At 41.5% G+C, this 26,260-nt stretch overlaps 1 protein-coding gene across 2 annotated transcripts; it reads left to right on the forward strand.

Moving 5' to 3' along the window:
• Positions 1-327: 327 nt before the first annotated feature.
• Positions 328-24,405, forward strand: aspm (assembly factor for spindle microtubules). Of its 2 annotated transcripts, none has more exons than XM_015022544.1 (26): positions 328-794; positions 942-1,085; positions 1,955-3,236; positions 4,460-4,540; positions 4,637-4,738; positions 5,359-5,505; positions 5,588-5,827; positions 6,319-6,386; positions 7,136-7,277; positions 7,775-7,905; positions 8,848-9,023; positions 9,947-10,092; positions 10,637-10,722; positions 10,808-11,020; positions 11,840-12,044; positions 12,907-13,058; positions 13,862-13,990; positions 14,733-14,927; positions 15,405-20,498; positions 20,596-20,745; positions 20,833-21,024; positions 21,963-22,155; positions 22,232-22,386; positions 23,313-23,489; positions 23,566-23,738; positions 23,997-24,405. In XM_015022544.1, the coding sequence occupies exons 1-26, from the start codon at positions 519-521 to the stop codon at positions 24,097-24,099; spliced, it is 10,152 nt and encodes a 3,383-aa protein (XP_014878030.1). In that variant the 5' UTR covers positions 328-518; the 3' UTR covers positions 24,100-24,405. The 2 variants fall into 2 exon arrangements, with proteins under 2 accessions (XP_014878030.1, XP_014878031.1); XM_015022545.1 differs by having other exon boundaries at positions 12,910-13,058.
• The last annotated feature ends 1,855 nt before the right edge of the window (positions 24,406-26,260 follow it).

A 26,260-nucleotide genomic window follows, 5' to 3' on the forward strand; every position in this document is an offset into this window, starting at 1 on the left:
CATGTAACACGTATTTTAAAATTTGGGATTACCAGGTAAGATAGATAGTTTTTTTTTATAAAATCACTGTGCTCGTCAGAAAAATGTATGCATTTAAACCCATGTACTAATTCTTACAACTGCATTTGTCTTGGATAATGTGTATTTAAAACAAACAGTAAATGAGTCGTTTGCGTTGAGTTGAAAAAATAATACAAGTGGCCCCTCATCTTTTACTGTTAATTTCTGAATGTAGGCGTGGACTATGATTGTTTAAACATGTATTCGGACACTGATTGGTTCTCAACAGTGCGTCCTTGTATTCTCTCTCCTCATTGGGCATGGCGCAAAAGCAGCTCGCTTGCCATTGGCTGATTTTCCTTTCGACAGAATTTGAAATAATGCCGTGCTTTAACGTTTGTTAGCTGGCGTGTCTCAGACCCGAACACGTACAAACTGAATTTGCTTTGCACAAAACGTTGATTAGAATTCCGTAACATGTAGTTTGTTTCGAATCGCGTTTTTATTGTCTTAAAAAAATGGCTGAAGCGGTAACTTTAGCACAACGGGGACTTCTGGATATCAGTCCGGGGAAGAAAATGGATGCTAATAAGGAGAACGACGTTCCAGTTTTGAGTCTCATTCAGTTTTCAAAGCCACCTTTTGTGTCTTTCGGCACTGTAAAGTTGGGCACCACGAAATCCGCTGTTTTGCAAATTGAGAACCCGATTGAGGATGTAGAAGCGGAGGTTGCAATCGAAAAGATCCCGTCAAATAAAGGTTTTTCTGTGGACCAGAACATCTTTACGATCCAGGTAACTGTTTTACTTTATCAATATACAAGCCACCAGCTTGGAACATATACTTTTGAACCTAAATTTTTATCGGAAGCACTATTATTTTTGTTGTGGGATTGCAATGCATAACAATTCCTAATTTCTCTCCGTGTTTTGTGTTTGCAGCCTCTGAGCTCATTCAGCTTGAGAATAAGCTGGATCCCAACAGAAGAAGGTGGCATCAGAGAGGTGATCTCGTTCAATGCGAATGGAGTTCTTAAACATCAAGCTGTTCTGCTGGGGAGAGCAGAAACGACAAAAAAGAAAAAGGTATCTGCACACTGAAACTGCCCTGCAGATGTCAGGTGCATCTCTGCTCCTGACCTGACATCTGATGAAAATGATGGCATTAGCCTGTTCATCCCCCATTTATTTAAGCCAGAGACTAACTTCACAACTGTAGAAATAAACACCAAGGTGCTTTAATGTTACGTCTTATCTTAAATACAGAACTTAAAAAAGCTGTTGCTTTAACCACTGCCGTTGTTTCTGAAGCTGCTTTTAAACAGACTTAAACTTGTAATTCTGATATTTTGATTTCTAATATTCTGATATTCTATCCAGTTCAGTTTTTTTTTCTTTGTATAGGCCATTGACAGCACACTCCGGGCTTTCTCCCATTTACTGGGATTCCCTCAGGGAGAATTTCGATTTAGCCAATCAGTGAATGATGACGTCGATTTTCTGTACTCTGTCTGTAGCTTAAGCAATGGCAGCGGAGGAAGTGAGAAACCTTCAGTTTGTGTTGGCCATACTTCCAAATATTGAATTAAGATTAACAACCATTTTGTTCCGTTTGGCACTTAGGGTGAGATTCATAGCATTGAACTCACATTACATACATCACAGACAAACATTAGCGATTTGGTAAAATTTAAAACTCAAGAGTCCACACCACTAGTAAGCAATTGGTTTTTGTAAGTATATTCAAGTGGAGTTACCAAGCAAACGAAGCCTCATTATTAGAAGACAAGCACATTTATAAGTGAACTTGCAGCGTATTCATTTTCCTTATTGTTGAATTAGCTAAAAGAAGCAAAAATTAAGTAAACGAAGATGCAGAAGAATAAAAGTGGAACTGTCTGGAACTTTTCTTCAATGTTAGATAGTGTAACTTAACTCTGTTTTTGTTCTTACAGAAGAGCTTATGGGATTCGATCAAACACAAGAGAGGGATGGAAAAAACACAAACCCCATTGACAAGAACGGCAGGTTCACGGAAGATGGCAGGAAACAAAACCTTCCAGGTGTCGCGGCAGACACAGTATAAGCGGGAAAAGCCGCGCAGCCCGCTTGCTTCGCTCAACAAGGGCAACGGCGTCATGAAGGAAAACCTGCTTCAAGAGTGCTGCTTGGAACCAGTGGGCAAGAACACGTCGAACCCGGGTCGACGATCCGTTGTCTTGTCGGATCAGGGAAACGTTTCTCCAGAAAGGAAGAACTCGCCCGTTGTTCTGCTTGTCCCGACTACAAAGGTCGTCCACTCTGGCCCTGATGGCGTCACAGAACACCCTAAAAACGATGAACTGAATAAATTGTTTGACAGGACTCTCTCTCCGATCGGTACGCCGGAGATGTTCAAGAAACTCATGCCTCGAATTGAGTCCGGCAGCCCGCTTCCTGCCCCTGACGGCGACTCAACCGGATCCTCTCTTCCATCTTTGAAGGACGCTCTGGTTCTGATAGACTCCGACCTCGGACATCTTGACACCAGTCCAAGAAATACGAGTTCTAGCTGTGAGTTTTCAGATTCTCTGGAGTCTAAGAGTGGAAATGCGCAGCCTCACGAACCGAGACTCACGTTTTTTGTCAGCAAAAAGATTGTTTCAAAGGTAGAGAAGGTTGTAGAAAAGGAAAAGGTGAAGTTTTCTTTCACATCTGCCACTGTGACCAAAGGCAAAGCGTCTGTGGATTCGGGCAGTTCTGGAGAGAGGAAAGTCAGGAAGTCCCGCCGACGGCTACTGGAGAAAACACTTGAACTCTCTGATGGTGGCAGCCAGAGCGACTCCGGTCCGGGAACTCCAAGCCTTCCCATCATAGACGCTGAGTCGGGAGCTGAACAGTGTGATGCTGGACATGAATTCCTGGATTTCACCTCCTCCAGCCCCAGTCAAAGGTCTTCCCCTCCAGACACGGTGCTGTCTCGGTTCTCTGCTACCTCTTCGCCGCTTCACGCTCCGCCTGCTGCCAGCTCGTCGGACTTGTCTCCGCCTGGTTCTGCTCAGGAAGACCTATTCCCTGTCCAGTTGGCAGCGAAAAGCAAGAAGAGAAAGAGTGAGGAGTTCTCGAGAGCCGATTCCACCAAGAGCGAGGACTCAGGAAAGCTGCAGCGGGTGAAGAGGAGCCGGGTTGTGGTCGGGAAAACTGAGCCGCCAGCGTTGGTCCAGAGCAGGAGCACAACTCAGCGGGAGAAGGTCACAAGTGAGTATTATGCAAAGTTGACTTTTTTGAGCTTTATATGTTATAATTAGGCCTGTTATGATAACAGATTTAGCTGGATGATAAATTGTCCCAGAACAAAGGTAGTATTGCAGTTTGGAGACCATTTTAAAGTAAAATAATGGAATAATAATGTAGGAACACATTTTCATAGATCAATAGACTTTAAATTCTAATGAACATTTAACTGGAAGACATTTTAAATATCCATCATAAATTAACAAAACAACAAATAAAATGAATTGTGAAGTCTCTGTAAAAAATTATCCTTCAAAAAATCTGGTTGAAACCAAAACATCCAGTTTTTAGTAGAGAGAAAAACGCTGAATTTTGCATATAAAAATTATTAAGCTCATTTCAATTTATGATGTGATTAATTAATGTGTTGCTTATTGCGACAGGCCTAGTTATTTGATTCCCAATCAAAAACAAATCTGGACTCTTGCTTTGACTCTTTCATGCATGTTTGAGAAATCTTTTAATCTCCATGGCAAGCTGTGCAAAACGCCTGGGTGGACCTAGCTCCGCCTTCGAGGCGCAGCTCCTCCTCCACTCAGCTCCTTCAGACTAGCCAGCAGCAATTAGCAAACACCTGGTAGAACTGAATCAGCTGAGCTCATAGGAGCTGATGCTCAGAGCAACGCTGGTAAAAATGTTAAAGGGTTAATAGAGGAGCCATGTTGGGTTGACTTCCTGGAGGCGGAGCTTAATAAAGAGACAGAGGCCCAAGACGTTGAATCAGGAAGTAAAATTTCTTTCAAGCCATTTGATGTATGAAGCATTTTTATAACAAATGAAGGTAACATAGTTGATTGTGCTATAAAATGGCTCGGTGTGCCTGGAAAACACACTACTGCCCCTTTAATCTTTTTTTCTGCTTTTCTAAAAAAAGAAATTATAAATGTCAAAACAATAAAAAAAAAGTCTTTTATTTCAGCCATCCCTTCTGCATGTTGTATGACAGAATATCACAGCCAGACAACAAGAATTTAGTCACAATATTAGCAGAATACAGGCACAGTTTTACTGTAAGAATATCAAGTCATTTTATTAAGAAATAAGCTTGGATATTAATTTTTTTTTGTGCTGCAGTTCTGAAAATTACTACTTCAATCTCCTAATATAATGACTTCATTCTGACTTACTTAATTGTGTGACAGTTTTAATAAAGATGAGTAATTGATCCGTCTTTGTTTCCTGCCCAGACCTGACCCAGTCTGTGAGGACGGCAAAGTCTGCAGCTGCTTCCAAGGCTAAACGTTCGAGCACCAAAGTCCCCAACAGAAGTATAAGCCTGCACATCTTAATGTCATCTGGGTTTGTTTTCTTTTTGCAGTTTACTGAGGTATTTCCCTCGTCTTCTTCTTCTTCTTCTCCTTTAGGTGCTTTGACTCTGAAGGCGTCCGCTTCTCAGTCTGTGAAGATCTCAAAAGTGGTTGCTGTAGCTCAGTCGAAGCTAACTTTCATCAAACCAAAACAGACGGGTATGTACGGAAGAGGATTAGGGCCACAGTTTTTAAAAAAAAAAATAAAATAAATTATTTTTTGTCCCAGAATTATGTCAAATAATGTTGACCTCCTTTAACACTTATTCACAAAAATTAGAATTTTTGTCCCAGAATTTTGACTTTTTCTTTTTTTAGTTTTTTTTTTTTTTAGAATTTTTTCATAGAATTTTGATGGTTTTATTTCACAAAATTTTGCCTTTTTTCACATAGAATTGAATTTTTATTCCTCAGAACTTTAAATGTTGGTTTTCCTTCTGAATTTTGACTTTAATATTTTATTTTTAACTTTTGCTGAGAATCTTTCCTCTTTAGGAATTCTGAGTTTATTTTCATAATCCAGATTTTGATCTCAGATTTCCTCCTGGCAGCAGCTTCACTGACGGAGATGCATGTTATGCAGGAGAAATTACTCTTTGAAAAATATACTGGATTCCAGTGGTTTCTTTTGTTTTTCATGGCGGATTAGTCAAAATTTTAAAGAAAAATGTCAAATTTTCTCTTTGGTGGCTCTAATCTGCCTCAGACATGTAATTGAGTTTTTTCTCCTCATCTTGGAGATTTTATTTAGTTTTCTGTGTCGTTTTTGCCGTTTTCAGCTTTGCCAAGACACCCGATGCCGTTCGCAGCCAAGAACATGTTCTACGACGAGCGCTGGATCGAGAAGCAGGAGAGAGGATTCACCTGGTGGCTCAACCACGTCCTGACCCCCGACGACTTCAAGGTCAACACCGAAGTGGCTAAAGGTAGCCCGGCGCTGTGACACTTGGCTACAGACGAGCTAAGTTTTAGGTTGCAGATGAATAATAACATAGTTTTGATTGTCAGTGAGTGCCGTCTCGCTCGCGCTGGGCGGCGGGGATGACCTCAGCGTTCCCAAAGCGCCCACCAAGGAGGAGATGTCCTTCAGCACCTACACGGCCAAGCGGAAGCTGAACCGCCTGCGCCGCGCCGCCTGCCAGCTGTTCACCTCGGAGGCCATGGTCAAGGCCATCCAGAGGCTGGAGCTGGAGGTGGAGGCCCGGCGGCTGCTGGTCCGCAAAGACCGCCACCTCTGGAAGGACATAGGTACGACGCCATGACGGCCATTTTAAAATGTTCAATCAGTCTGAAGGACGACTGGAAAACGCATCACAATAAGTATTGATTAGTTTTTAAATTTCAGAAATACAAACTGGTGGCACAACATTTCCTGTTTTATCCAGTTTTTACTCCACGTCGTTATGAAATATGGAGGAGAAACTTTAAGCTGCTACTGAACATGTTGTTGCTAGGAAACCAAAGCCGGGGGAACTTGAAGCTGCTTGTTACCCAGCAGGTTGTTGCTAGGCAACCAAACAATGAGTCAGTGAGTTGAAGCCACCAGCCTAGCTTAGCCCGCTGTGAGAAGTTGAGCCTTTCCTCTGCCTACATCCCCCAGAATGCTGTGCGGGTCTAGATTGAAGATCAGTTAATATTCTACATATATAATCTATTTATATTGATTCGTGTTCATCGCAGTAAACATGTTGTTGTTGTCCAGCTCTAACTCTGAGATGGTTTTTGTTGTTTTTAATCAGGTGAACGCAAGAAAGTCCTGAACTGGCTGCTGTCATACAATCCGCTCTGGTTACGCATCGGCCTGGAGGTAACTCGGTTTTATAGTTTGGGATTTTTGTAAATTTATTTATGAAGCATTTAAAAGTAGCTATTAAATGCAGTATTCAAAAATTTTCTTTACAGTTTTATTTCATTGGGACTTTCTGTCAAATTCAGCCTTAATTAGTTTTTAGTGGTTTCTAGTTTTATTAGTTACTATTAGTCAAGTATTCCTTAGTTTCAGTTGAGGTTTTATTAGTTATAGTTAGTTTTAGTTTTTTCATACTTTGACTGTTTTTTATTCTACAGCTAAACATTAACTAAAACAGGGCCGGCACTAACTTTTTTGGGGCCCCGAGCAGATTCTTAATGTGGGGCCCCCAACACCACAGATAAGTATGGAAGAGGATCGGTGCCAATGTTTAGGAAAAAAAATGGACTTCTGTTTTTTTTTTCCCCCACAAATTTTGACTTTCTCTGCAGAATTCCAGCTTTATTATTTTCTATAGATTTTTTCCCTTCAAATTTTAAACTTTTTTCAGAGAATGCATTCTTTTATTTACTTGGCTTCCTTAAAATTCTGACTTTTGATATGAGAATCCAAACCTCAATCTGTTTTCCCCCTCATAATTTTGACTTTAATCCTATAATTTTTCATCTTAGTCTTAGAATTTTTTTCTAGTTTTCCATTTGTAGTAGCGTTGAGCATCAGTGTTATTTTACATATATATTTTATATATATTTTATCATGCTAACGTTTTTGAGGCGTTTTTTTAAGCTAACGTTTTGCGTCCTCAGACTATTTTTGGGGAGCTGATCTCCCTGGAGAGCAACAGCGACGTTTTGGGTCTGGCCATGTTCGTCCTGCAGCGCCTCCTCTGGAACCCGGACATCGCTGCAGCCTTCAGACACGCCCGGGTGCCTCACCTCTACAAAGACGGTAAAATCGGAGAGGCGCTCTGATGTACTTCAGGTCTTGGAGGCGATCCATTCACCCGAATCGGACTGGTTAGCAGGATGATGACAGTCTGTTGGAGAACGGACGCATCCAGAAGTTTATGATTTTAAAAAGTTTGTTAGAATATTGTGTGAAACTACATTTACACCATAAAAGAAAAAATAAAAACCCAACAGGAAGTCATAATTTTAAAATTTTAAAGTTAATTATCAGAAAGTAGAGTAAAAAAGTAATCAGTCAGGATGTTGAACATCTTGAAGCATCTGGTTATTTGACCTCAGTGTTTTTGTTTTAAAAATTTTATTATAACTTTAAAGCTCGTAATTATGACTTCCTGTTGGGCTTAATGTTTTTATTTCATGGCAAAGATTTTATTCCGTACATGTTCAGATGCTTTCTCTGATTATTTCTTGCTGCTTATTAACCTTTTATGGTTGCCATGACTACCGGGGTCACATTGCTAATCATTTCCGCTGCAGGCCATGAGGAGGCGCTGTCCCGCTTCACGCTGAAGAAGCTGCTGCTGCTCGTCTGCTTCCTGGACAAAGCCAAAGAATCCCGTCTGATCGAACACGACCCGTGTCTGTTCTGCATCGACGCAGAGTTCAAGGTGAGCCAAGGTCATCGCTCTGCTGAATGAAACCTAAAGGTGAAAATATGGAAACACTGTGAACAAACAAGGAAACTATTCTATCAGGAAATGTTTTTCTTAGCAGAAATATCAGTATTCACTGCAAAAAAAAAAAAAAAGCCGTAACTATTAATTGTGATTGATTTATGGAAATAATCAACTAATTTAGTAAATGATTTATTGTTTTTTAGTATTTATTGACGCAGTTTGTAGTTAAGTCATTTGTTTTTCAGCATTGTCCAAGGACAACAGATGAAAAACAAACTTTTGTCAAATTATGGCACATTTACAGAAACGTCAGTTAATGTGCATTGTCCATATCGGATAAATTAAAGTTAACTGGAGTACACACTCACTAAAAGAGCTGAATTTAAGCCAAAACAGTCATAATGCAGATGCCCATGTTTTGTTAACTTACTCAATATGTAAAATAAAATAAAAATATGTTTTTTATTGCAAAAACTACAGATGTGGTAGGATTGAGCGATTATGGCTTAATTTTTTTTAAATTATCAAATAAAAAAATTTCCCATTTTAAGTTTTTTTTTTTTTTTGCCCCTAATTGTTTCCTTTAAAAATAGAACTGACAGAATGTCTCAAACTGGAAAAACTTGCTTTTATTTCACCCATATTTCCCTTTGAATCACTTTACGTAGCTGTAAAACAAGATGGCCGCCTCGGGTGGGCTAACATCAGTCTGAACGGTGAAAACCTTCAGACTGATGATATCCAGATTTTCCATAAAATTCAGTTGGTTGATGAAACCTGTGTTGCTCAGCCCCACATCGAGACGTTTCATCACATTTTACACTGAACTTCCTAACTTTCCTGTCCAGGTTTCACTCTTCAGTGGGTTCCTCTCATTATTTGCAGGGTTTTCTGATTTAAATCTTCACTCTGCTTGTGTTTTGTATCTGGTAGGCGAGTAAGGACCTGCTGCTGGCCTTTTCCAGAGACTTCCTGAGTGGAGAGGGCATCCTGCCGCGCCACCTCGCCTACCTGGGCCTGCCCGTCTCCCACGTCCAGACGCCACTCGACGAGTTCAACTTCGCTGTGAAAAATCTGGCCATCGATTTGAAATGCGGCATTCGCTTAGTGTGAGCGGGACGTCTTGATGTTTTCTTTTTGGTCACAGCGCTTGGTTTGGTAATTAGATTCACTCATGTAGGGACGGGCACATGGCTAATAAAACGCTTGTTTCATATTTGGAGATATGGATAAGTATTGATTAGTTTTTTGTTTTAAATATCTGAAGTATTGCCAATCTGCTGCCGTGACCTTTCCTGTTTAATCCAGTTTTCTCTCCACGACTTTGTTTTATTTTTAACCTGTCATGACGCACAGTGGGGAAACTTGAAACTGGCCTGGGAAGTTACTGGGCAGGTTGTTGCTAGGCAACCAAAGAATGAGCAAGCCAGTTGATTCCACCAGCTTAGCTTAGCTTAGCTTAGCTTAGCTAGCTGTGAAGGGTGGCGCAGTTGGTGTTTTCCTTTTCTTTCATCTCCCAGAGTTAAATATTACATACATTAAATATTCAATCAGAAGCATTATCTACTCATTGTTGTTGATTTATTGTCCAGCCCTGCTCTCAGTAGAGTTGGGGCATAAATTGATTTCATCTGTTAATTGAAGTTTTGGGTTTTGAAGATTGAATTTTTGTTTTTGTAAATCTGTTTTAAAAAAAATTATTTTCTTTTTAAATTTTTCATCAATGAACTTCTTATTTCTCAAAGTAATGGCAACACGCTCAGGGCGGCCATCTTGTTTCACAAGTGCGTTTAGCAGCTTCTATGTATTCGGGCTTTGAATTTATATAAACTCTGACAAAGTTAAGACTAAGCTACAATTTCTAAATCAATTAATCGTATCACAAATTTAAACAAGCTCAGTAAATTTAATTTGCATGATTTATCGTTTTTCTCTTTCTAAAATACATCAAAAGTAAAAATTAAAAGAGAAATATTGAGCATCTTGTAATGTTATAAAATTCAATATTTTTTCTGTTTTGTTTCTTGTCCAGTCGTGTGATGGAGCTTCTCGTTCAGGACTGGAGTCTCTCGGCGAAGCTGCGTCTGCCGGCCATCAGCCGGCTCCAGAAAGTTCACAACGTTGACGTGGCGCTGCAGCTGCTGAGAGGCAGAGGCATCGACCTCAAGGATGAAAGCGGTAACCAACTGCTGCAGCAGGACGACTGCAGCACTTACACACCAAACTCTGTCCAGGATTTCAGTTTAATTTCAGGGTTTGAAATCTTTGAAATGCTTGAATATCAATCAGGTGTTTTAAAGGTTTGGAAAGTGCTTGATTTCTTTGGAAGTCCTTGAAATGTTTGATATTCAAACTGCACAGTTTTCTAATAAAGTGCAATATAACATTTGATTTAAAGTCTAAATCTACAGTTGAAACCAGATATTTTTATACAAGTAATCAAAAGCCAAAGACATTTTTTTCCCTGGAGACATTTCAAAACATGAAATTTAGTTACATTTTTGTCTATTTAGCTGTAGAATGTAAAATGCTACCGAAGGACATTACTAATAACAGTAATAAATGACAATGTATAATAGTGAATTAGATCTATTTTTTAGTTAATTTCTATTGTTCTTTTCTCCAAAGTTTGGTGCTGGAAAAGTTAAAAAACTTCCCTTGAAAATGGCTGAAAATTGTTGTGGGAAAAGTGAATGAACCCTGTTAATATTTTTGTTGTTAGGATCCGTCATCGACTCCAGAGACATTGTTGACGGCCACAGAGAGAAAACGCTGAGCCTCCTGTGGAAAATCATCTTTGCCTTTCAGGTGAGAATCTGCTGCCAGACGCCAGTAACCAGGTTAAAAACGGTCGTTCTCATGAAGGTTTAACGGTGGCGTCTGCTGGTCGAAGGTGGAGGTGATCCTGGATGAGGCTCAGCTCAGGGAGGAGGTCGACTTCCTGAAGCGAACTCTGAGGACCAAACGCAGACTGGCCCTGGTCCGGGCCGACCGGGCCGGTCAGCCGAGCCCGGTGAAGACCAGGCCGCCGTACGAACACACGAGCGCCAAGATTTCACTGCTGATGGACTGGGTCTGCGCCGTGTGCGACTTCTACCACATAAAGGTGAAAATGTTCTTCTTTATAGACGCGTGACGTCAAGTATGCGAGGCAGTGTTGTAGTACTCGAGATCGGTCTTGGTCTCGATACACTCTGGTCTTGGTCTCGTCTTGGTCTCGGGTTAGGTGGTCTTGACCACAACACTGATGCGAGGGAGGGCAAAGAACTGCTACCAACCAAGCTGATAAACTGTCAACATATAATGAGCTACATCTTAAATGTATGTCTGAGTGTTAGCTTAGCTAGTAGCAGCGGTAGCTAATGTACCACAGTGATCACTTATCAATAATCAAACAACCTGAAAACATAAAACTGTAACGGACTGAATGTTCTGTTCCATATGTGGGGAACATTTGAGTGTTTTTTAGTGTTGAATCCACTAGTGGAGCTGTTGTCAGTCAGTTGCTATGGCAACGGGTCTGTGGGTAGCCAACGCGCAGAGCGAGAAGAAAGAAGGTTCTGAGTTCTTCTGCAGTTTTTCTGTGTTATGTTCCCCTTTGCTCTGGTGCCTGCACTGAGTTAACTATACCTACGTCTCCAGGTTTAGTTTAGTCGAGTCGTTCGACCGCAGCAGCGGAGCTACAGATGCTCATCAAAGAATCGTCTTTTTGTCCTCCAACGTTGTGCGCATGCACCAACTTACCGGATGAAAGCAATAACCTGAAACATTTCTAGAGAAAAGAAATAACAATTGGAGAGATGCAAAGTAACTGTGGCTTGTCAAGATGAAACATCTTAAGTGAGGATTATGTGCGAGTCTCATTTATTTGTGATTCTTGCCTAGTAAAACCAAGCGGCGCGCTAACCTGTGCTCCTGTGTGCAGGTGGAGAACTTCACCGTGTCGTTCTCTGACGGCCGCGTCCTCTGCTTCCTGCTGCACCACTACCACCCCGCTCTCCTTCCCCAAGCCTCCGTCAGCCAGAGAACCACGCAGACCCTGGAGTGCGCCACCAGGGGGCGCCTGGAGCTAAACTGCTCCGCTAGCGACTCCGACGGCTCCTTCGACTCGCCGCCAGAGGAAATGGATGGTAAAGATCTGATCTATGCAGAAACGCAGCAACAACACAAATTATTACCAACTATTTGGGTCTCATCAGGGTGTCCAAAGTGCAGCCTGGGGACCGTTTTGGCCGCCGGATGATTTTGGGCCTGATTATTATGGAAGGGAGCAAAACATTAAAAATGTTAGCTAAAACAAAAACCATACTGCTCATTTATTAACCAGGTTTCTGCATTAACCTCAGTTATGCAAACCTTAATTGAATTAATAAAACAAATTATCCCAATATTGTTGCTTAACTAAGACTAAAATAAGTTTTCCAGCCCTAAAAAGGAAATGAATCAACACCAACATATTGGAACTTGTTACATTTATAATAAACAATAGTGAAATAGTTATGATTCTATAAACCACTTATCTACAATAAAATCAGTTTTTAATTCATTTATTCCACAGACTAATGGTCCAAATAGCAACAAAAACACGATACACAACAAAAAACATCTTTTTGTTTATTTCAGTAAAATATTTAACATTTAAGTTGTTCAGCAGAAAAAATGCAATTTAAATTTAATTTAAAGAAAAATTGTGTTTTTTGGTCCCTCAAGAGTTTTGATTTTGGCAAAAAGTCTGGAAGCCACTGATCTGGATTCTAGTGCAAATATGTTAGTTTACTTTAAATAAGACAAAACTAATTTACAAGCAACGTTTCAGGAAAATATAAGAGCTTGTTTTAGGTAAATAATTCCTTAACGATTTTAAAAAGTTCTGGTTGACTCTTATTTGAATTTAACTAAGATATTTCCAGCAGATTTAGTGTTTTGCAGTGAAGTTGGCCGTCTGCACTTACCCTACCCCTAAGTCTGTAACCTGGTTCTGTTTTCTGGAAGCAGGAGAAGGTTCTCCGTCTCCGGGCTTTAAAGAGCTGCTGGAAAACGAGAAGAAGAACTTCAGACTGGTGAACGCTGCGGTGGCGTCGCTGGGCGGCGTGCCGGCCATGATCAACCCGGCCGACATGTCCAACACCATCCCCAACGAGAAGGTGAGGCCAGAACCAGAACCTTGGTCTGGTTCCTACAGGACTCAATGGGCTGGAAACGTCTGGAGAAATGACCAAGTTATTTAATTATCCAAATGAACTCTAAGAACTTCTCAACAGTGATTTATATTTAAAGCTGCTCTATGAATTATTTGTTAAACCACATCATGACAGATTCAGACAGATAATCTGTGAAAAGGTCCATCATCTCCTCCCTGAGCTAATATTGTCGTCTGAAGAATTACACCAAAAACAACCAATCAGAGGCAGGAGGCGGGGCTTAGTGCTGTCAATCACCCTCATGTACTCGCTGTTAAAGTTGCTAATGGTGGAGAAACAACTTACATTTACCGTAACTGTGCCATAGCCACATCAGTGGCTATGCTAACTAGCATTAAAATTTGCAGCATGCTGTGCTAGTTGCAGCACAGCAGAGGTGACTGACAGCATTAAGACCCGCCTCCTGGCTCTGATTGGCTGTTTCTAGTCGGTACTTGCTTTCTTTTTGTTCTTTTTTTCTAAATTGTCAAATATATTATTTTACATTTATGAAACATTTATTTATAAATTTGAGTCGGATTTTATTTAGGAATTTATGGAAAAAAGAAAAAAATATAGTAAATATAAAGATTAGACGGCAAATTAAAAAAATAAATAATGGAGGATTTTGGAAAGGAGGGAAGAGCAGCTCCAATAAACTGTTTTCATTATAAAACACATTTCCTCCTTTTTATAACCAGGGGATTCATTTGTTCAGGCGATGGCCCCAATTAAGCCACTTCTCCGTTGCCATGGTTTCCCTGCAGGTTGTGATGTCATACGTGTCGTTTCTTTGCGCCCGCCTGCTGGACCTACGGATCGAAACCCGAGCGGCTCGGCTCATACAGGCAGCATGGAGGAAACACAAACTGAGGAAAGACCTTCTGCTCTTCCAGGTTCCTCCTTCTTCTCACTAATATTTATTTTCAGTTTGTTAGTGCTTTTAAACTATGGGATGTTTCGACACGTTTCCAGCCATATCTGCTTTTTAGGAATTAAAGTGAAAAAGCTGCAACTTGTATTTTTGCGACTTTATTCTCACATTTATATGTCTGTCATTAATACAACTTTTGTGTATTTTTTTATGACTTTCTGGCATTTTGACTTTATTATTGTTTTTGTTTTTTGTTTTCTTTTTTACAATTACTCCTATTACAGTTTTATTCTCTTATCTTAATAACTTTCTTCTTGTATTATTATAACTTCATTCTAACATTTTTACGTATTTTTCCTATTAAATCATCTCTAGGCGATGCCTCAGTTTTTCCCAGGATCACAGTAAAAGTAGAGTTTCCCTCTTGGTGCTGATCTTTGTTTCCACTAAAGTACAAACTGACTTCATATTTATGAGATGGTAACGCTCAGAAAAAGTTAAAAATATATTTTCTTTATCAAATCAGTTTTAAAACTCTGGATATTGGAAATTAACTCATCAATTTAAAATATCCTATTTTCTTTTTTGTGCTTTTGGGCATTTTGAGTTTCAGTTTAATAAAATGTGATGAATTTGGACAGAAATGTAACTCCACAGAAAAGCTTATGCTGCAAATCAAATCAGTCATTAACTTGTTTCCAAATGTCACTAAGCCAACATAAATCACAAAAATCACCCTAAAGGTTTTTTTTGTTTTTATTCAGGAGCGAAACAAGGCGGCCATTAAAATCCAGGCGGCGGTGCGACGTTTCCTCCTGAGGAGTCGAGCTGAGAGGCAGAATTGCGCCGCCGCCGTGATCCAGTCGGTCTGGAGACGTTATTTAGCTCGGAACCGGCTGAGGATCCAGAAAGAGGCTCGGCTTCGGGCTCTGCAGCATAAAGCAGCGACTGTCATCCAGGTGATTCTCCAGTTTCTTACCTGCTTTAGTTTGTATTTGGGCAGTTAAAACTGCAGTATGTGAATTTATTAAAAAAATGTTTTTTCCGTATTTGTTAAAACTGTCATCATGTTTTTAATAATATGAGACGGATGATCTATAAAAACATTCAACAGAAGATACCATTTAATGTTTTTGTTCGTTTTAGTTAACTGTTCTAACCTTGGTGAGCACAAGGTTGATTGGCAGCGCTAAGACCCTCCCCTTGGCTCTGATTGGTTGTTTCTGACTGAGTGGCGTATTACTGCAGTTTATACAGGGAGAAGGCAGAGCTTCATGATTTCTTTTTTCACAGATCATCTCTTACGTTGTCACATGATTTTAACCAATACATCAACATGCTGCAGTTTTAAGTACTTTAGTTTATAATTATTAATTTAAGCTGGAGTTTCATGTAACGTGATTGATTCAGGAACTGTTTCTTGTTCGTCTCTACAGGCTCACTGGAGGAAGTTTTCCGCCCTGAGGGCTTATCAGCGCCTCCAGTATTACACCATTATAGTTCAAGCTCAGTGGCGAATGAAGAGGGCCGCCAATTCTTATGCAAAAATCTTCTGGGCGGCCGCCGTCCTTCAGAGACGCGTCCGAGCTCGGGCCGCCTCCAAAAGAGACCGGGAGCGATATCTCCTCGTTCGAAAAGCGACGCTGAGCCTCCAGAGAGCGTTCAGGAAGTGGAAACATCGGAAAACTCTGAAGGAAAACCGTGCGGCCAGAATTATCCAAACTGCTTTTAGGAAATTCACGATGTTAAAGCTGCAGAACCGCTCCGCCACCGTCATCCAGGCGGCCTTCAGAGGACACGCTGCCAGAAAGAAGTTTGTGGAGAGGAGACGCGCCGCAGTGACGATCCAGCAAAGATTTCAGGCCTCTTTAAAAAGAGACTTTGACAGAGCGAGGTTTGTAAGGATGAGACGTGCAGCTGTTTTGATTCAGGCAGTTTACCGCGGAAAAATGGCGAGAGAGTCGCTGAAGAAGCAGCACAGGGCAGCGGCGGTGGTCCAAGCCGCATTTAGGAAACACGCTGCCCAAAAGAAGTATCGCCTGTTGAGAAAAGCTGCAGTTGTGATTCAACAGAAATACAGAGCGACGGTTTTAACTCAAAAGATAAAAAAGGAATATGAAGCTCTTCGGAGCGCTGCGCTCATTTTCCAAGCCACATGGAGAGGCAGAGCAGAGAGGAGCCGGATAAAAGCGCTGCATCACTGTGCAACTCTGATACAAGCTCACTATCGTCGGCATAAAGCCCAAACGGACTACAGATCCCTGAGATCAGCAGCTGTGGTCATACAGCTTTACTGTAAGGCGTTTTTGCTGGGGAACAAGATGAGGAAAGAATATATTGAGAAGAAAATGGCATGCATCACGCTCCAAGCTGCATTCAGAGGCTTGAGAGTCAGGACAGAGCTGAGGGAGAAGCACCGGGCTGCAACAGTCATTCAGTTTGCGGTTAGGATGTTCTTATGCAAGAAACGATATGTTCTCCTTCAAAGTGCAGCGATCCTCATCCAGACCAGATACCGAGCCCTTCTCCTCTGCAGAGCGCAGCAAAGCGAGTTCAGAAACATGAAGCAGGCCAGCGTGAAGATACAAGCCGCCTTCAGGGGGTTCGCAGTGAGGAAAGACTTGAAGAAGAAACACGAAGCTGCAGCAGCAATCCAAGCTCAGTTCAGGATGCACAGAGATCGAATGGCTTACCTGGCAACAAAGTGTGCAGCCGTTATTATTCAGGATCACTACAGAGCCAAAATACTCCGGGATGAGCAGATGAAGAGGTACCGAGCGACGAGACGAGCAGCTGTGGTCATCCAAGCAGCGTTCCGCGGATACAGAGCCAGGAAGATGATAGTGGAGTTGCATCAAGCAGCAGAAATCATCCAGAGGAGATTTCTGACAAGCAGAGCCAGGAAGCGGTTCTTGGCAATCAAGGCAGCTGTTTTGGCGTGTCAGCAGAGGTACAGAGCAGCCACTCTGGCGAGAAGACTCCACCTGGAGTACCAATCGATGCGCAAGGCAGCGGTTTGCATACAGGCCGCCTACAGAGGGTACGCAGTCAGGAAGCAGCTGCAGGTGAAGCATAAAGCAGCCATCATCATTCAGTCTCACATCAGGAAGTACCAGCAGAGAAGCCGATACAAAAAGCTCCTCTGGGCTTGTAGAGTGTTGCAGGAACGCTACAGAGCAGTTCAGCTAATGAGGGCTAAGAAACGTGCCGCCGCTGTTTTGCAAGCCGCTTTCCGTGGGATGAAAACGCGTCAAACCCTAAAACGAAGACGTGAATCTGCCGGAGTCATCCAGAGAGCTTTCAGGACCTACCGGGAACGTCGGCACTACCTTTCCCTAAAAGTTCATGTCATTAAAGTCCAGCGCAGATATCGGGCTAATGTTGCAGCTAAGGAGCAAAGAAGGCAATTTGAGCGCATCCAGAGGGCGGCAATCCTCCTTCAAGCGGCTTTCAAAGGGAAACGAGTCAGAGAAGAGGTTGCTCGCCAGCACCAGGCTGCGGTGATGATCCAGGCTGCATTCAGGAAGCACAGAGCAAGAGTCAGGTTTCAGGCAATGCGGCTGTCTGCCATCATCATCCAGAGGCGCTACCGGGCTTTTCATCTCCAGAAGAACTTCCTACGAATGAAACGGTCTGCCGTGGTCCTCCAGGCGGCGTTCAGAGGAGCTCATGTGAGAAGAAAGATTACAGAGATGCACAGAGCTGCAACCGTTATTCAGGCTAACTTCAGAGGCCATAAACAGATGATCACCTTCAGGCGACAGCATCGGGCAGCGTGCATCCTGCAGCAGAGGTTTAGGGCCCACAGGGAGACTGTGCTTCAGGTGAAATGTTACCAGGAGCTTAAAAGAGCAGCAGTTGCTCTGCAGGCGGCGTACCGCGGCAGGAAATGTAGACGACTCATCAGTCAGTGGCATCAGTCCGCCTTGGTTATTCAACGGGCTTACAGAGTGTACCAGGAACGGAGCGCCTATCTTACACTAAAATCGTCAGTCCTGATGGTCCAGAGAAGATATCGAGCCACAGTGGCAGCTAAGACGCAAATGCAGATATACCAACACACGCGTGCTGCTGCAGTCCGTGTCCAGGCAGCGTACAGAGGACGCAAGGCAAGGAAGGAAGTTGCTAATTTGAATCGAGCTGCAACTGTGATCCAGTCTGCATTCAGAAAGCACAAAGAACAAGTCAAATTTCAGGCAATGAGGCTGTCTGCCATCATCATCCAGAGGCGCTACCGAGCTCTTCTTGTCCAAAGGAGAGACAGAGAAAATTACCTGAGAATGAGGCGTTCTGCAGTTTGTCTCCAGGCTGCATTCAGAGGACATAAAGTAAGGAAGGAAGTTGCTGGTTTGAATCGGGCTGCGACTCGGATCCAGTCTGCATTCAGGAAGCACAGAGAACAAGTCAAGTTTCAGGCGATGCGGCTGTCCGCCATCATCATCCAGAGGCGCTACCGAGCTCTTCTTGTCCAAAAGAGAGAGAGAGAAAGTTACCTTAAAACAAAACGAGCCGTTATCACTCTTCAAACTGCTTTCAGAGGACTCCTTGTCCGGACTCGGATGGCAAAGATGCACAAGGCAGCTACTATCATCCAATCAAACTACAGACGACACCAACAGCAGCTGGCCTTGGAGAGGCGACGCAGGGCGGCCTGTGTTCTGCAGAGGAGATTCAGGGCCTATAGGCAGAAACAACTGGATGCAAAACATTTCCAACGGGTCAGAAGAGCTGCCATCTTTCTACAGGCTGCATATCGAGGAATGAAATCTAGACAAATATTGAGGCAAAGGCAGGAGGCTGCAAGGGTGATTCAGAGAGTTTACCGAGTCCACCGTGAACGCAAGCAGTTTGTGACCCTAAAGAAGTCGGTTGTGAATGTTCAGCGCAGATATCGAGCTGCTGTTGCAGCCAAAGAGCAAAGAAGACAATATGAACAACTAAGAAGGGCAACAATAAGTCTTCAAGCTGCATACAGAGGACTTTATGTCAGAAAGGAAGTCACTCGTTGGCATCGGGCTGCCGGTTTGATCCAGAGAGTTTACCGGGCCCACTGTGAACGCCGGGAATATCTGGCCTTCAAGACCTCTATTGTCGTGGTTCAGCGCAGATATCGAGCTACTGTTGCAGCCAAAAGACAAAGACAACAATATGAACAAATCAGAAGGGCAACGATTGGTCTGCAGGCAGCATTCAGAGGATTTCAAGTCAGATATAAAGTTGCTCATTGGCAAAAGTCTGCAACTGTGATCCAGTCTGCATTCAAAAAGCACAGAGAGCGAGTCAAGTTCCAGGCTCTGCGTCTGGCGGCCATCATCATCCAGAGACGCTATAGAGCTCTTCTTCTCCAACGGCGAGACAGAGAACATTTCCTGAATGTTAGATGTTCTGCTGTCGTCCTGCAGGCGGCGTTCAGAGGCCGTCATGCACGGACTCAAATTGCAAAAATGCACAAAGCCGCTACCATCATTCAAACGAATTTCAGGAGACTCAAACAGCAAACGGCCTTTAAGAGACAACGCTGGGCAGTGACTGTCATACAGCAGAGGTTTAGATCCCAGAAACTTAAGGAGATTCAAGCAAAGCGATACCAAGATGTTAGAAGAGCTGTCATCGTTCTTCAGGCTGCATATCGAGGAATGAAGTCCAGACAGAATTTAAGGCAGATGCATCAGGCTGCAAGAGTGATCCAGAGAGCTTACCGTACCAAGAGTGAACGCCAGGAGTACCTGGCCTTCAAGACCTCAGTCGTCTTGGTTCAGCAACGATACCGTGCCATAGTGGCAGCAAGGCAACAAAGACGACAATATGAACAAATGAGAAGAGCGGCCATTGGTCTGCAGGCAGCGTTCAGAGGACTTCAAGTCAGATACAAAGTTGCTCATTGGCAAATGTCTGCAACTGTGATCCAGTCTGCATTCAGAAAGCACAGAGAGCGAGTCAAGTTCCAGGCTCTGCGTCTGGCGGCCATCATCATCCAAAGACACTATAGAGCTCTTCTTCTCCAACGGCGAGACAGAGAGCAATTCCTGAATATGAAACGCTCTGCTGTCGTCCTGCAGGCGGCGTTCAGAGGCCATCATGTCAGGAGCCAAGTGGCGAAGATGCACAAAGCTGCTACCGTCATTCAGTCTAACTTCAGGAGACACAAACAGCAAACGGACTATAAGAGACGATGCTGGGCAGTGACTGTTCTACAGCAGAGGTTTAAAGCGCAGAAATATAAAGAGCTTCAGGAAAAGCGTTACCAAGATGTTAGAAGAGCTGTCGTCGTTCTTCAGGCTGCATATCGAGGAATGAAGTCGAGACGAATGATCAGAAAAAGGCGAGAGGCTGCAAGCATCATCCAGAGCGCTTTTAGGGTCCACCGTGAACGGCAACGGTACCTGAAACTGAAATCATCCGCTCTCACGATTCAGAGGAAATATCGAGCCACTAAAGAAGCCGAAGCGATGAAGAGCAGATACTTGCTGATGAGGAAGGCTGTCATCACTCTCCAGAGATGCTGCCGAGCCTGGAAGGAAAAACGACAGGTAACCATAAACCAAGTTGGGTCTAGATTTTATTATCTGGGAGGAATCTAACCAGATCCTGTGATTTTTACTTTGAATTCCTGCTGGCTGGTTTCAGGCTCTGGAGGCAGCACAGGCAGAGCAGAGACTCCGTTTTACGGCTGCGGTTTTCCTTCACCTCAGCGCCATAAAGATCCAACGAGCCCTAAGAGCACACTGGGCTTTGGAATCGGCAAAAAGACAGATCCAGTCGGTCGTTACCATACAGGTACACCCGCAAACCAGAACCACTGATGTACTGTTGGGTTTGGGAGTGTAGCACCTGACTATGAATGGTTCTCTGGGCTTTTCTCAGCGTTGGGTTAGAGCGAGGCTGCAGAGGAGACGATATCTGGAGGACAGGAGGAAGGTGGTGACGGTCCAGAGAGTGGTCAGGCGTTGGTTAGCACGCCGCCACAAAGCCGCCACCGTCATCCAGGAGGCGACCCGAAAATTCCTCCTCGTCAAGCGACAGAAGAGGGCTGAACGAGGCATCATCAAAGCTCAAGTGAGGAGGCGCTGCTGAAGCTAACGCTGCCTGTGCCATGAGCTAATGCTACCATTAGCATTAGCTAATGCTACCACTAAGTCTACTTATGCTGGCTGACTGCTATATTAGCTCACTTATGGTTTGATTTTTCTCATTTGCTCAAGGTCAAGATTATAGATATGGATTCAAATATGAGATGAGCTAATGGAGTAACATCTGAGGGAATTTTTTTTAGCTTTTTTGCTAACTTTGAAAATTTTTTAGCATACTTAGCTCCCCATATTTTTTTTTTCTGGATAAATTTTAAAGAGCAAATTTACTTGGCCATTTTGGAAACTTTTAGTTGAATAAAGTTTGACATTTGTGAAGTTTTTTATCGACTGATAAAAACCACCTGCAGACTGATACCCTGCAGGTGGTTTGTTTATATCCATGCTCTTATTTTAAAGTTTAACATTTCCATTTCCTTTTGTTTAGTTTTTTTAAAAAACTTTATAGAGCAAGCAAATACTAAAAAAAATAAAATGACTAAATTACTGTAAAACCAAATTTAAACAGGGTTTCCTTATTGAAAGAATGATCTCAATTTGTCATTGACTTTGGTTTCAGAATGGGTTTTTAACTAGCATTATAGCATTAGCTTCTGCCAAATACCGTTTAGCATTAGCTAAGCTAATGTTTTGATTTTGCTTTAAAGTCTAACATAACTAACTTATTCAGGTAGGGCTGCCCACCTTGGTTATTTTAAAACACTTTTTGTTTTTTTTATGTTTATAAGATTTTTGTAGTCATTGTGGAACCAAAGTGCAACTTTGTTAAATATTTTATGAAAACTGTTAAGATAAATCTTTAAAAGCCCCAAATTAGATGAAGAATTGGTCTAAATTTCTGACCAGAACCTCACAGCCCGGTTGACGCATCAGAGGCTCAAACGGCTCCATCTTGTGTCCCTCCAGGCTCTGTGGAGAGGACACCGCTCCCGCATGCTGAGCGACAACCCCAAACTCGCTGAGCTGAGGCACCGCTTGCGCAAAATCTCCACTGAAGTACACGAGGAAGACAAACTCTGCAACAAAACCTCTTCTGCGCTGGAGTATCTCCTCCGATACAAACACTTCTCCTTTATCCTGGAGGCCCTGAAGAACCTCGGTAAGACCTGGACCGGCTTGTTTTCGCTCGCTGCTGTCGGTCGGGTAGTGATGGAAACGTTTTTTACGGTGAGCAGAAGTCGCCACCAGGCTGTCGCCGGAGTGCTGCGAGCGGCTGGTGGGAAGCGGCGCCACCAGTGTCATCTTCACGCTGATACGCAGCTGCAACCGGAGCGGACCCTGCATGGAGGTCATCACCTTCTCCGTCCAGATCCTCCTCAACCTCTCCAAGGTACAACAGACGTCTCCGGTTCATTACATCGATGCTTTTCTGACTATGAATATCTTTAATTTTTATCCAAAAACTCAACCCGTTTACAAGAGCTTGTTGAAATTTACAAACTTAATCTTTCAGGTTTTTTCCCTTAATTTTTTTTTACAAAAACAGTCTCCAGTTGTACTTTTCCTAAAGCCTCCTGTACTGAATCCTTTTTTCGAATTGCGCCCTCTGGTGGAAGATGTTGGTAGTACATGTAGCAAATGCAAATTAAAGACCGAGGCTAAAATAAAGCATTTTATTCTTAAAAAAATCTCTAATAGTCATACAATAAGTAATAATTAAAATATTATAAGCTGTTTTTATTTGTGTATATAAAACAAGCATTACACACTAATAAAAGCGGTTAAAAATGAGTAACGGCAACAAAAACAAAACAAGGAGATATACATTAAAATCCATTATATTTAAAGTGAAAAATCATTTTAAATTATTTAGCTTTTCATAAAAAAATGTGCATGGTTGTTCAACTTGTTGCTGTCTATGATTGTTTGTTTTTTCAAACCTGTCAAAAAAGTGGATCAAATGTTCATATTGGTGCATCCCTAAATGGTCTGAAAGATCAATTCTGATTAACATTTAAAACAGGAACTGGGAGACATTTTAAAATATCCAAAATGAATAAACAAAGCAGAAACAACAAATAATATGAATTATGAAGTCTGTGTAAATAAAAACGCCCTTCAAAAAAAAGGTTCGGTTGGGACCAAAGTGGCAGACTGAAGACTTTTATCATCCTGTTCTTGGTAGAAAGAGGAAAAAATAGAAATTATTGAGCTTGTTTTAATTTGACATGCGATTAATTTATTTATTTCAACTGAGATCGATCAGAGAAGTTGGTTCAAATCTAATTATTAACTCAAATTTGTGTTTCCCCTCAGTACCACCTGACCATAGAGGCGGTGTATTCGGTGGAAAACTCCCTGGAAACGCTGCTGGATTTACTGCAGAAATACCGGGAGAAAGCCGGGGACAAAGTGGCCGAAAAGGGCGGCAGCATCTTCACCAAAGCCTGCTTCCTTCTCGCTCTGCTGCTGCAGGACCAGCGCCGCGCTCAGGTCTGAAGCAGGCAGAAAAAACGTCTTTCCCACTACTGCTTACAAAAACATTTAAATTTAATCTATCTCCCCTCAGGAGGTGGTGAAGCTGCCTAAAGTTTTGGATCGAATACGTAGCATCTACCGGCTCACCTTGCGGAAACACAGGATGGACGAAGAGCGCAGCATCACCAGGCAGAGAATCAACGCCTCGATCAACGGGAGCTTCTACGTCCCGCCGACGCCGCGCAAATCCAAACCGCCACCAAAGTAGGCAGCATCTGATCTGTAAAAACCCAAACGGGACTTTTGGTTCTGTGGGAACTAAAATGCTGTTTCCTATAGAGCTAAATTAGTGTCAGAAAGATTCGCAAAGTGTACAGTAAGATCTGCATGTGTGTAATAAGATCCAGAAGGGTAAAGGAAGGTTTGTAAATGTACGACATGATTCACTGTTCTGTACAACACAAGGCAAATCTTACTGTGAATCTTGGGACTAATTTAGCTCCATACTTTTGTGTCGTTCAGGTTTGCACCGGATTGGGTTCTGAGGAAGGACAAACTGAAAGACGTCGTCGATCCCCTCAGGGCGATCCAGATGGTGGCCGAAACTCTCGCCATCGTTTTATAAACAGAAAATATTCAAGAGTCTGTTTTCACAGAAAACCTCATATTTAATGTTTTTGGTTTTGGTTTTTAATCCAATTATTTGTTTGTAAATACTGAATTTGATCTTTTGTGATAATAAAATTGATCTTGTTTAATGTTTTTCCTTTTTCTATCTTTTCTTCCTGTTTCGGGGAACTTAAAAAAAAAAACGCCTAAAAACTCGTCTTTTCAAATCTTCTTACTCTATACTGGAACTTTCTGATGGTTTGTCTTGTTTGTACAGTGTTTTTGTTTTGAAAAGTGCGTTTAAATAAAATGTATTAATACCGAGTCATCTACATACAGTTCTATATGTACAGCTAAATCATCATCTTCACGTTTTGGGTGGAAAAGGGAGGAAAACTAAATCCCAGATGTTGGAATTGGATCTTTTTATGAAGTAAAAGAAAAATATTTCATTTCTGAGAGTATATTTATATGCTCAAATAGATGGCTAAGTTATGTAATGTTCAAAGTAAATGTTCTGGAAAATTAGTTGGTTAGTAGTTATTACTTAGCATATTTTTAGACAGATGTTTTTACAGAAAACTAAAATCTCAGTTTTGGATTTGTTTCCAATGACTAAACACCCTGTCAGTTCTGAGGCTTCGCTGAAACGCAAATATGAATCTGAAAAGCAGTTTTGAGCTTTTTTCAAATTATTAGTTTTCAGATTTTTTATTTTTGAAACTTTTTACCCCAAAACTTTCAGTTTCAAATGATTTTAGTTTCAAGATTTCCTTCAGTGTAGAAACTTTTTCCAGTTCTAAATCATTTTTAGTTTGTTAGCACATTTACTTTTGGCACAGTGATAAATGTGCCATCTGTGTTAGAAAGACGCCTTTTATTTTACAAATGTGTGTTAAACTAGACATTTCACATGATGTGATGCAATAAAGCAACAGGAAAACAAAAATAAACAAATGAGGAACCATGTCAACAGTATCAAGGTTTTTTGTTTTGGTTTAAAAACTTTTTTTCAGTCTCAAAAAAAATTTTTTCATTCAAGTATTTTAAGACTCAGTTTTTATCCTTCTTTTCAATGTCTTTTTTTTATTTTTTAACAAAACTTTTTGATCCCAATTTTGCTCCATACCACTGCCGATCTACTTAAACAACCACAGGCTAGTTGAGATTAATTGGATTATTCTTCAACTTCACGTTTAGAAAATATAAATAAAGGGATATATTTGAGCTTCACTGCAAAAACAAATCTTACCAAGTATTTTTGGTCATCTTCCTATTACAAATATTAGTCCACTTGAAATCAAAATTAATGAGCTACAACAGCATTTAAATTCCCTGTGGGATTAATAAAGTATTTTTGAATAAGGTAAAACCACAAGTAACTTCAAGATATGAGCTTGTTTTAAGTCAATATTTGGAAAAAGTACTTGTTCCATTGGCAGATTAATTTCACTTTTAACAAGACATTTAGTCCCATGTCATAAGTGAAATAATCTGGAACAAGTACTTCATCAATATTAAGGAAATATTGACTTAAAACAAGCTCATCTTGATGAAAGGTTACTTATAACTTAATTTTGTCTTATTTGAATGTAAGATTTAAACTAGGAAATAGACCAACCTGTGGTTTTATGAATTGTACTGTAAATGTTCATTATGTTTAGCAGTTTCCACACCTTTTTCAGCGATTTATAAATATGTTCCGTACAAGTTTTCCTTTAACCACGGATGAAGCGCAAACAACGCTGAACATGCGCTGATTTACTTTCAGCAGGAATATTTAATAACATCAGGCATCAGCAGCATGTTTGGGTCAGTGCGTCAGAAAATCCGCATGTTTCAAATGTGAGTAAAAGAAAATCCTTCCAACGCAGACATGGTTAAATACGAGGCAAAAAGATTTCTAATGCACCTTTAAACATGGAACGTAACAAAAAGAAAATCAACACATTTTACAGCCAAACAGTGAATCGGCTTTGATTTAAAAACAAAATTTAAAAAAAATTATATTTCTTGCGATTTGCTCTAATTCTTAGTTTATTTAAACTTATTCGACCTCCTCTAGTCTCTAATAAAAGTATTTTTCCCCAAGTTTTGTGCTTTTGCAGTGCTGAGCACATTTATGCTAATAGCGGAGCTAATCTTTAGCTTAACGCTTTTGCGTTTTGTTTTGCTAA

This window comes from Poecilia latipinna, unplaced genomic scaffold (assembly GCF_001443285.1).
Source record: "Poecilia latipinna isolate Pla-1442-1.1 unplaced genomic scaffold, P_latipinna-1.0 Scaffold3041, whole genome shotgun sequence".
In the NCBI taxonomy this organism is placed as follows: Eukaryota; Metazoa; Chordata; class Actinopteri; order Cyprinodontiformes; family Poeciliidae; genus Poecilia; species Poecilia latipinna.

Bases quoted from the DNA above. Each gene is read 5' to 3' on its own strand.
- aspm (XM_015022544.1), top strand. From the start codon at position 519: ATGGCTGAAGCGGTAACTTTAGCACAACGGGGACTTCTGGATATCAGT. The intron at 9,024-9,946 runs GTGAGCGGGACG...TTTCTTGTCCAG, and splicing joins AAATGCGGCATTCGCTTAGT to TCGTGTGATGGAGCTTCTCG. The intron at 20,499-20,595 runs GTAACCATAAAC...GGCTGGTTTCAG, and splicing joins CCTGGAAGGAAAAACGACAG to GCTCTGGAGGCAGCACAGGC.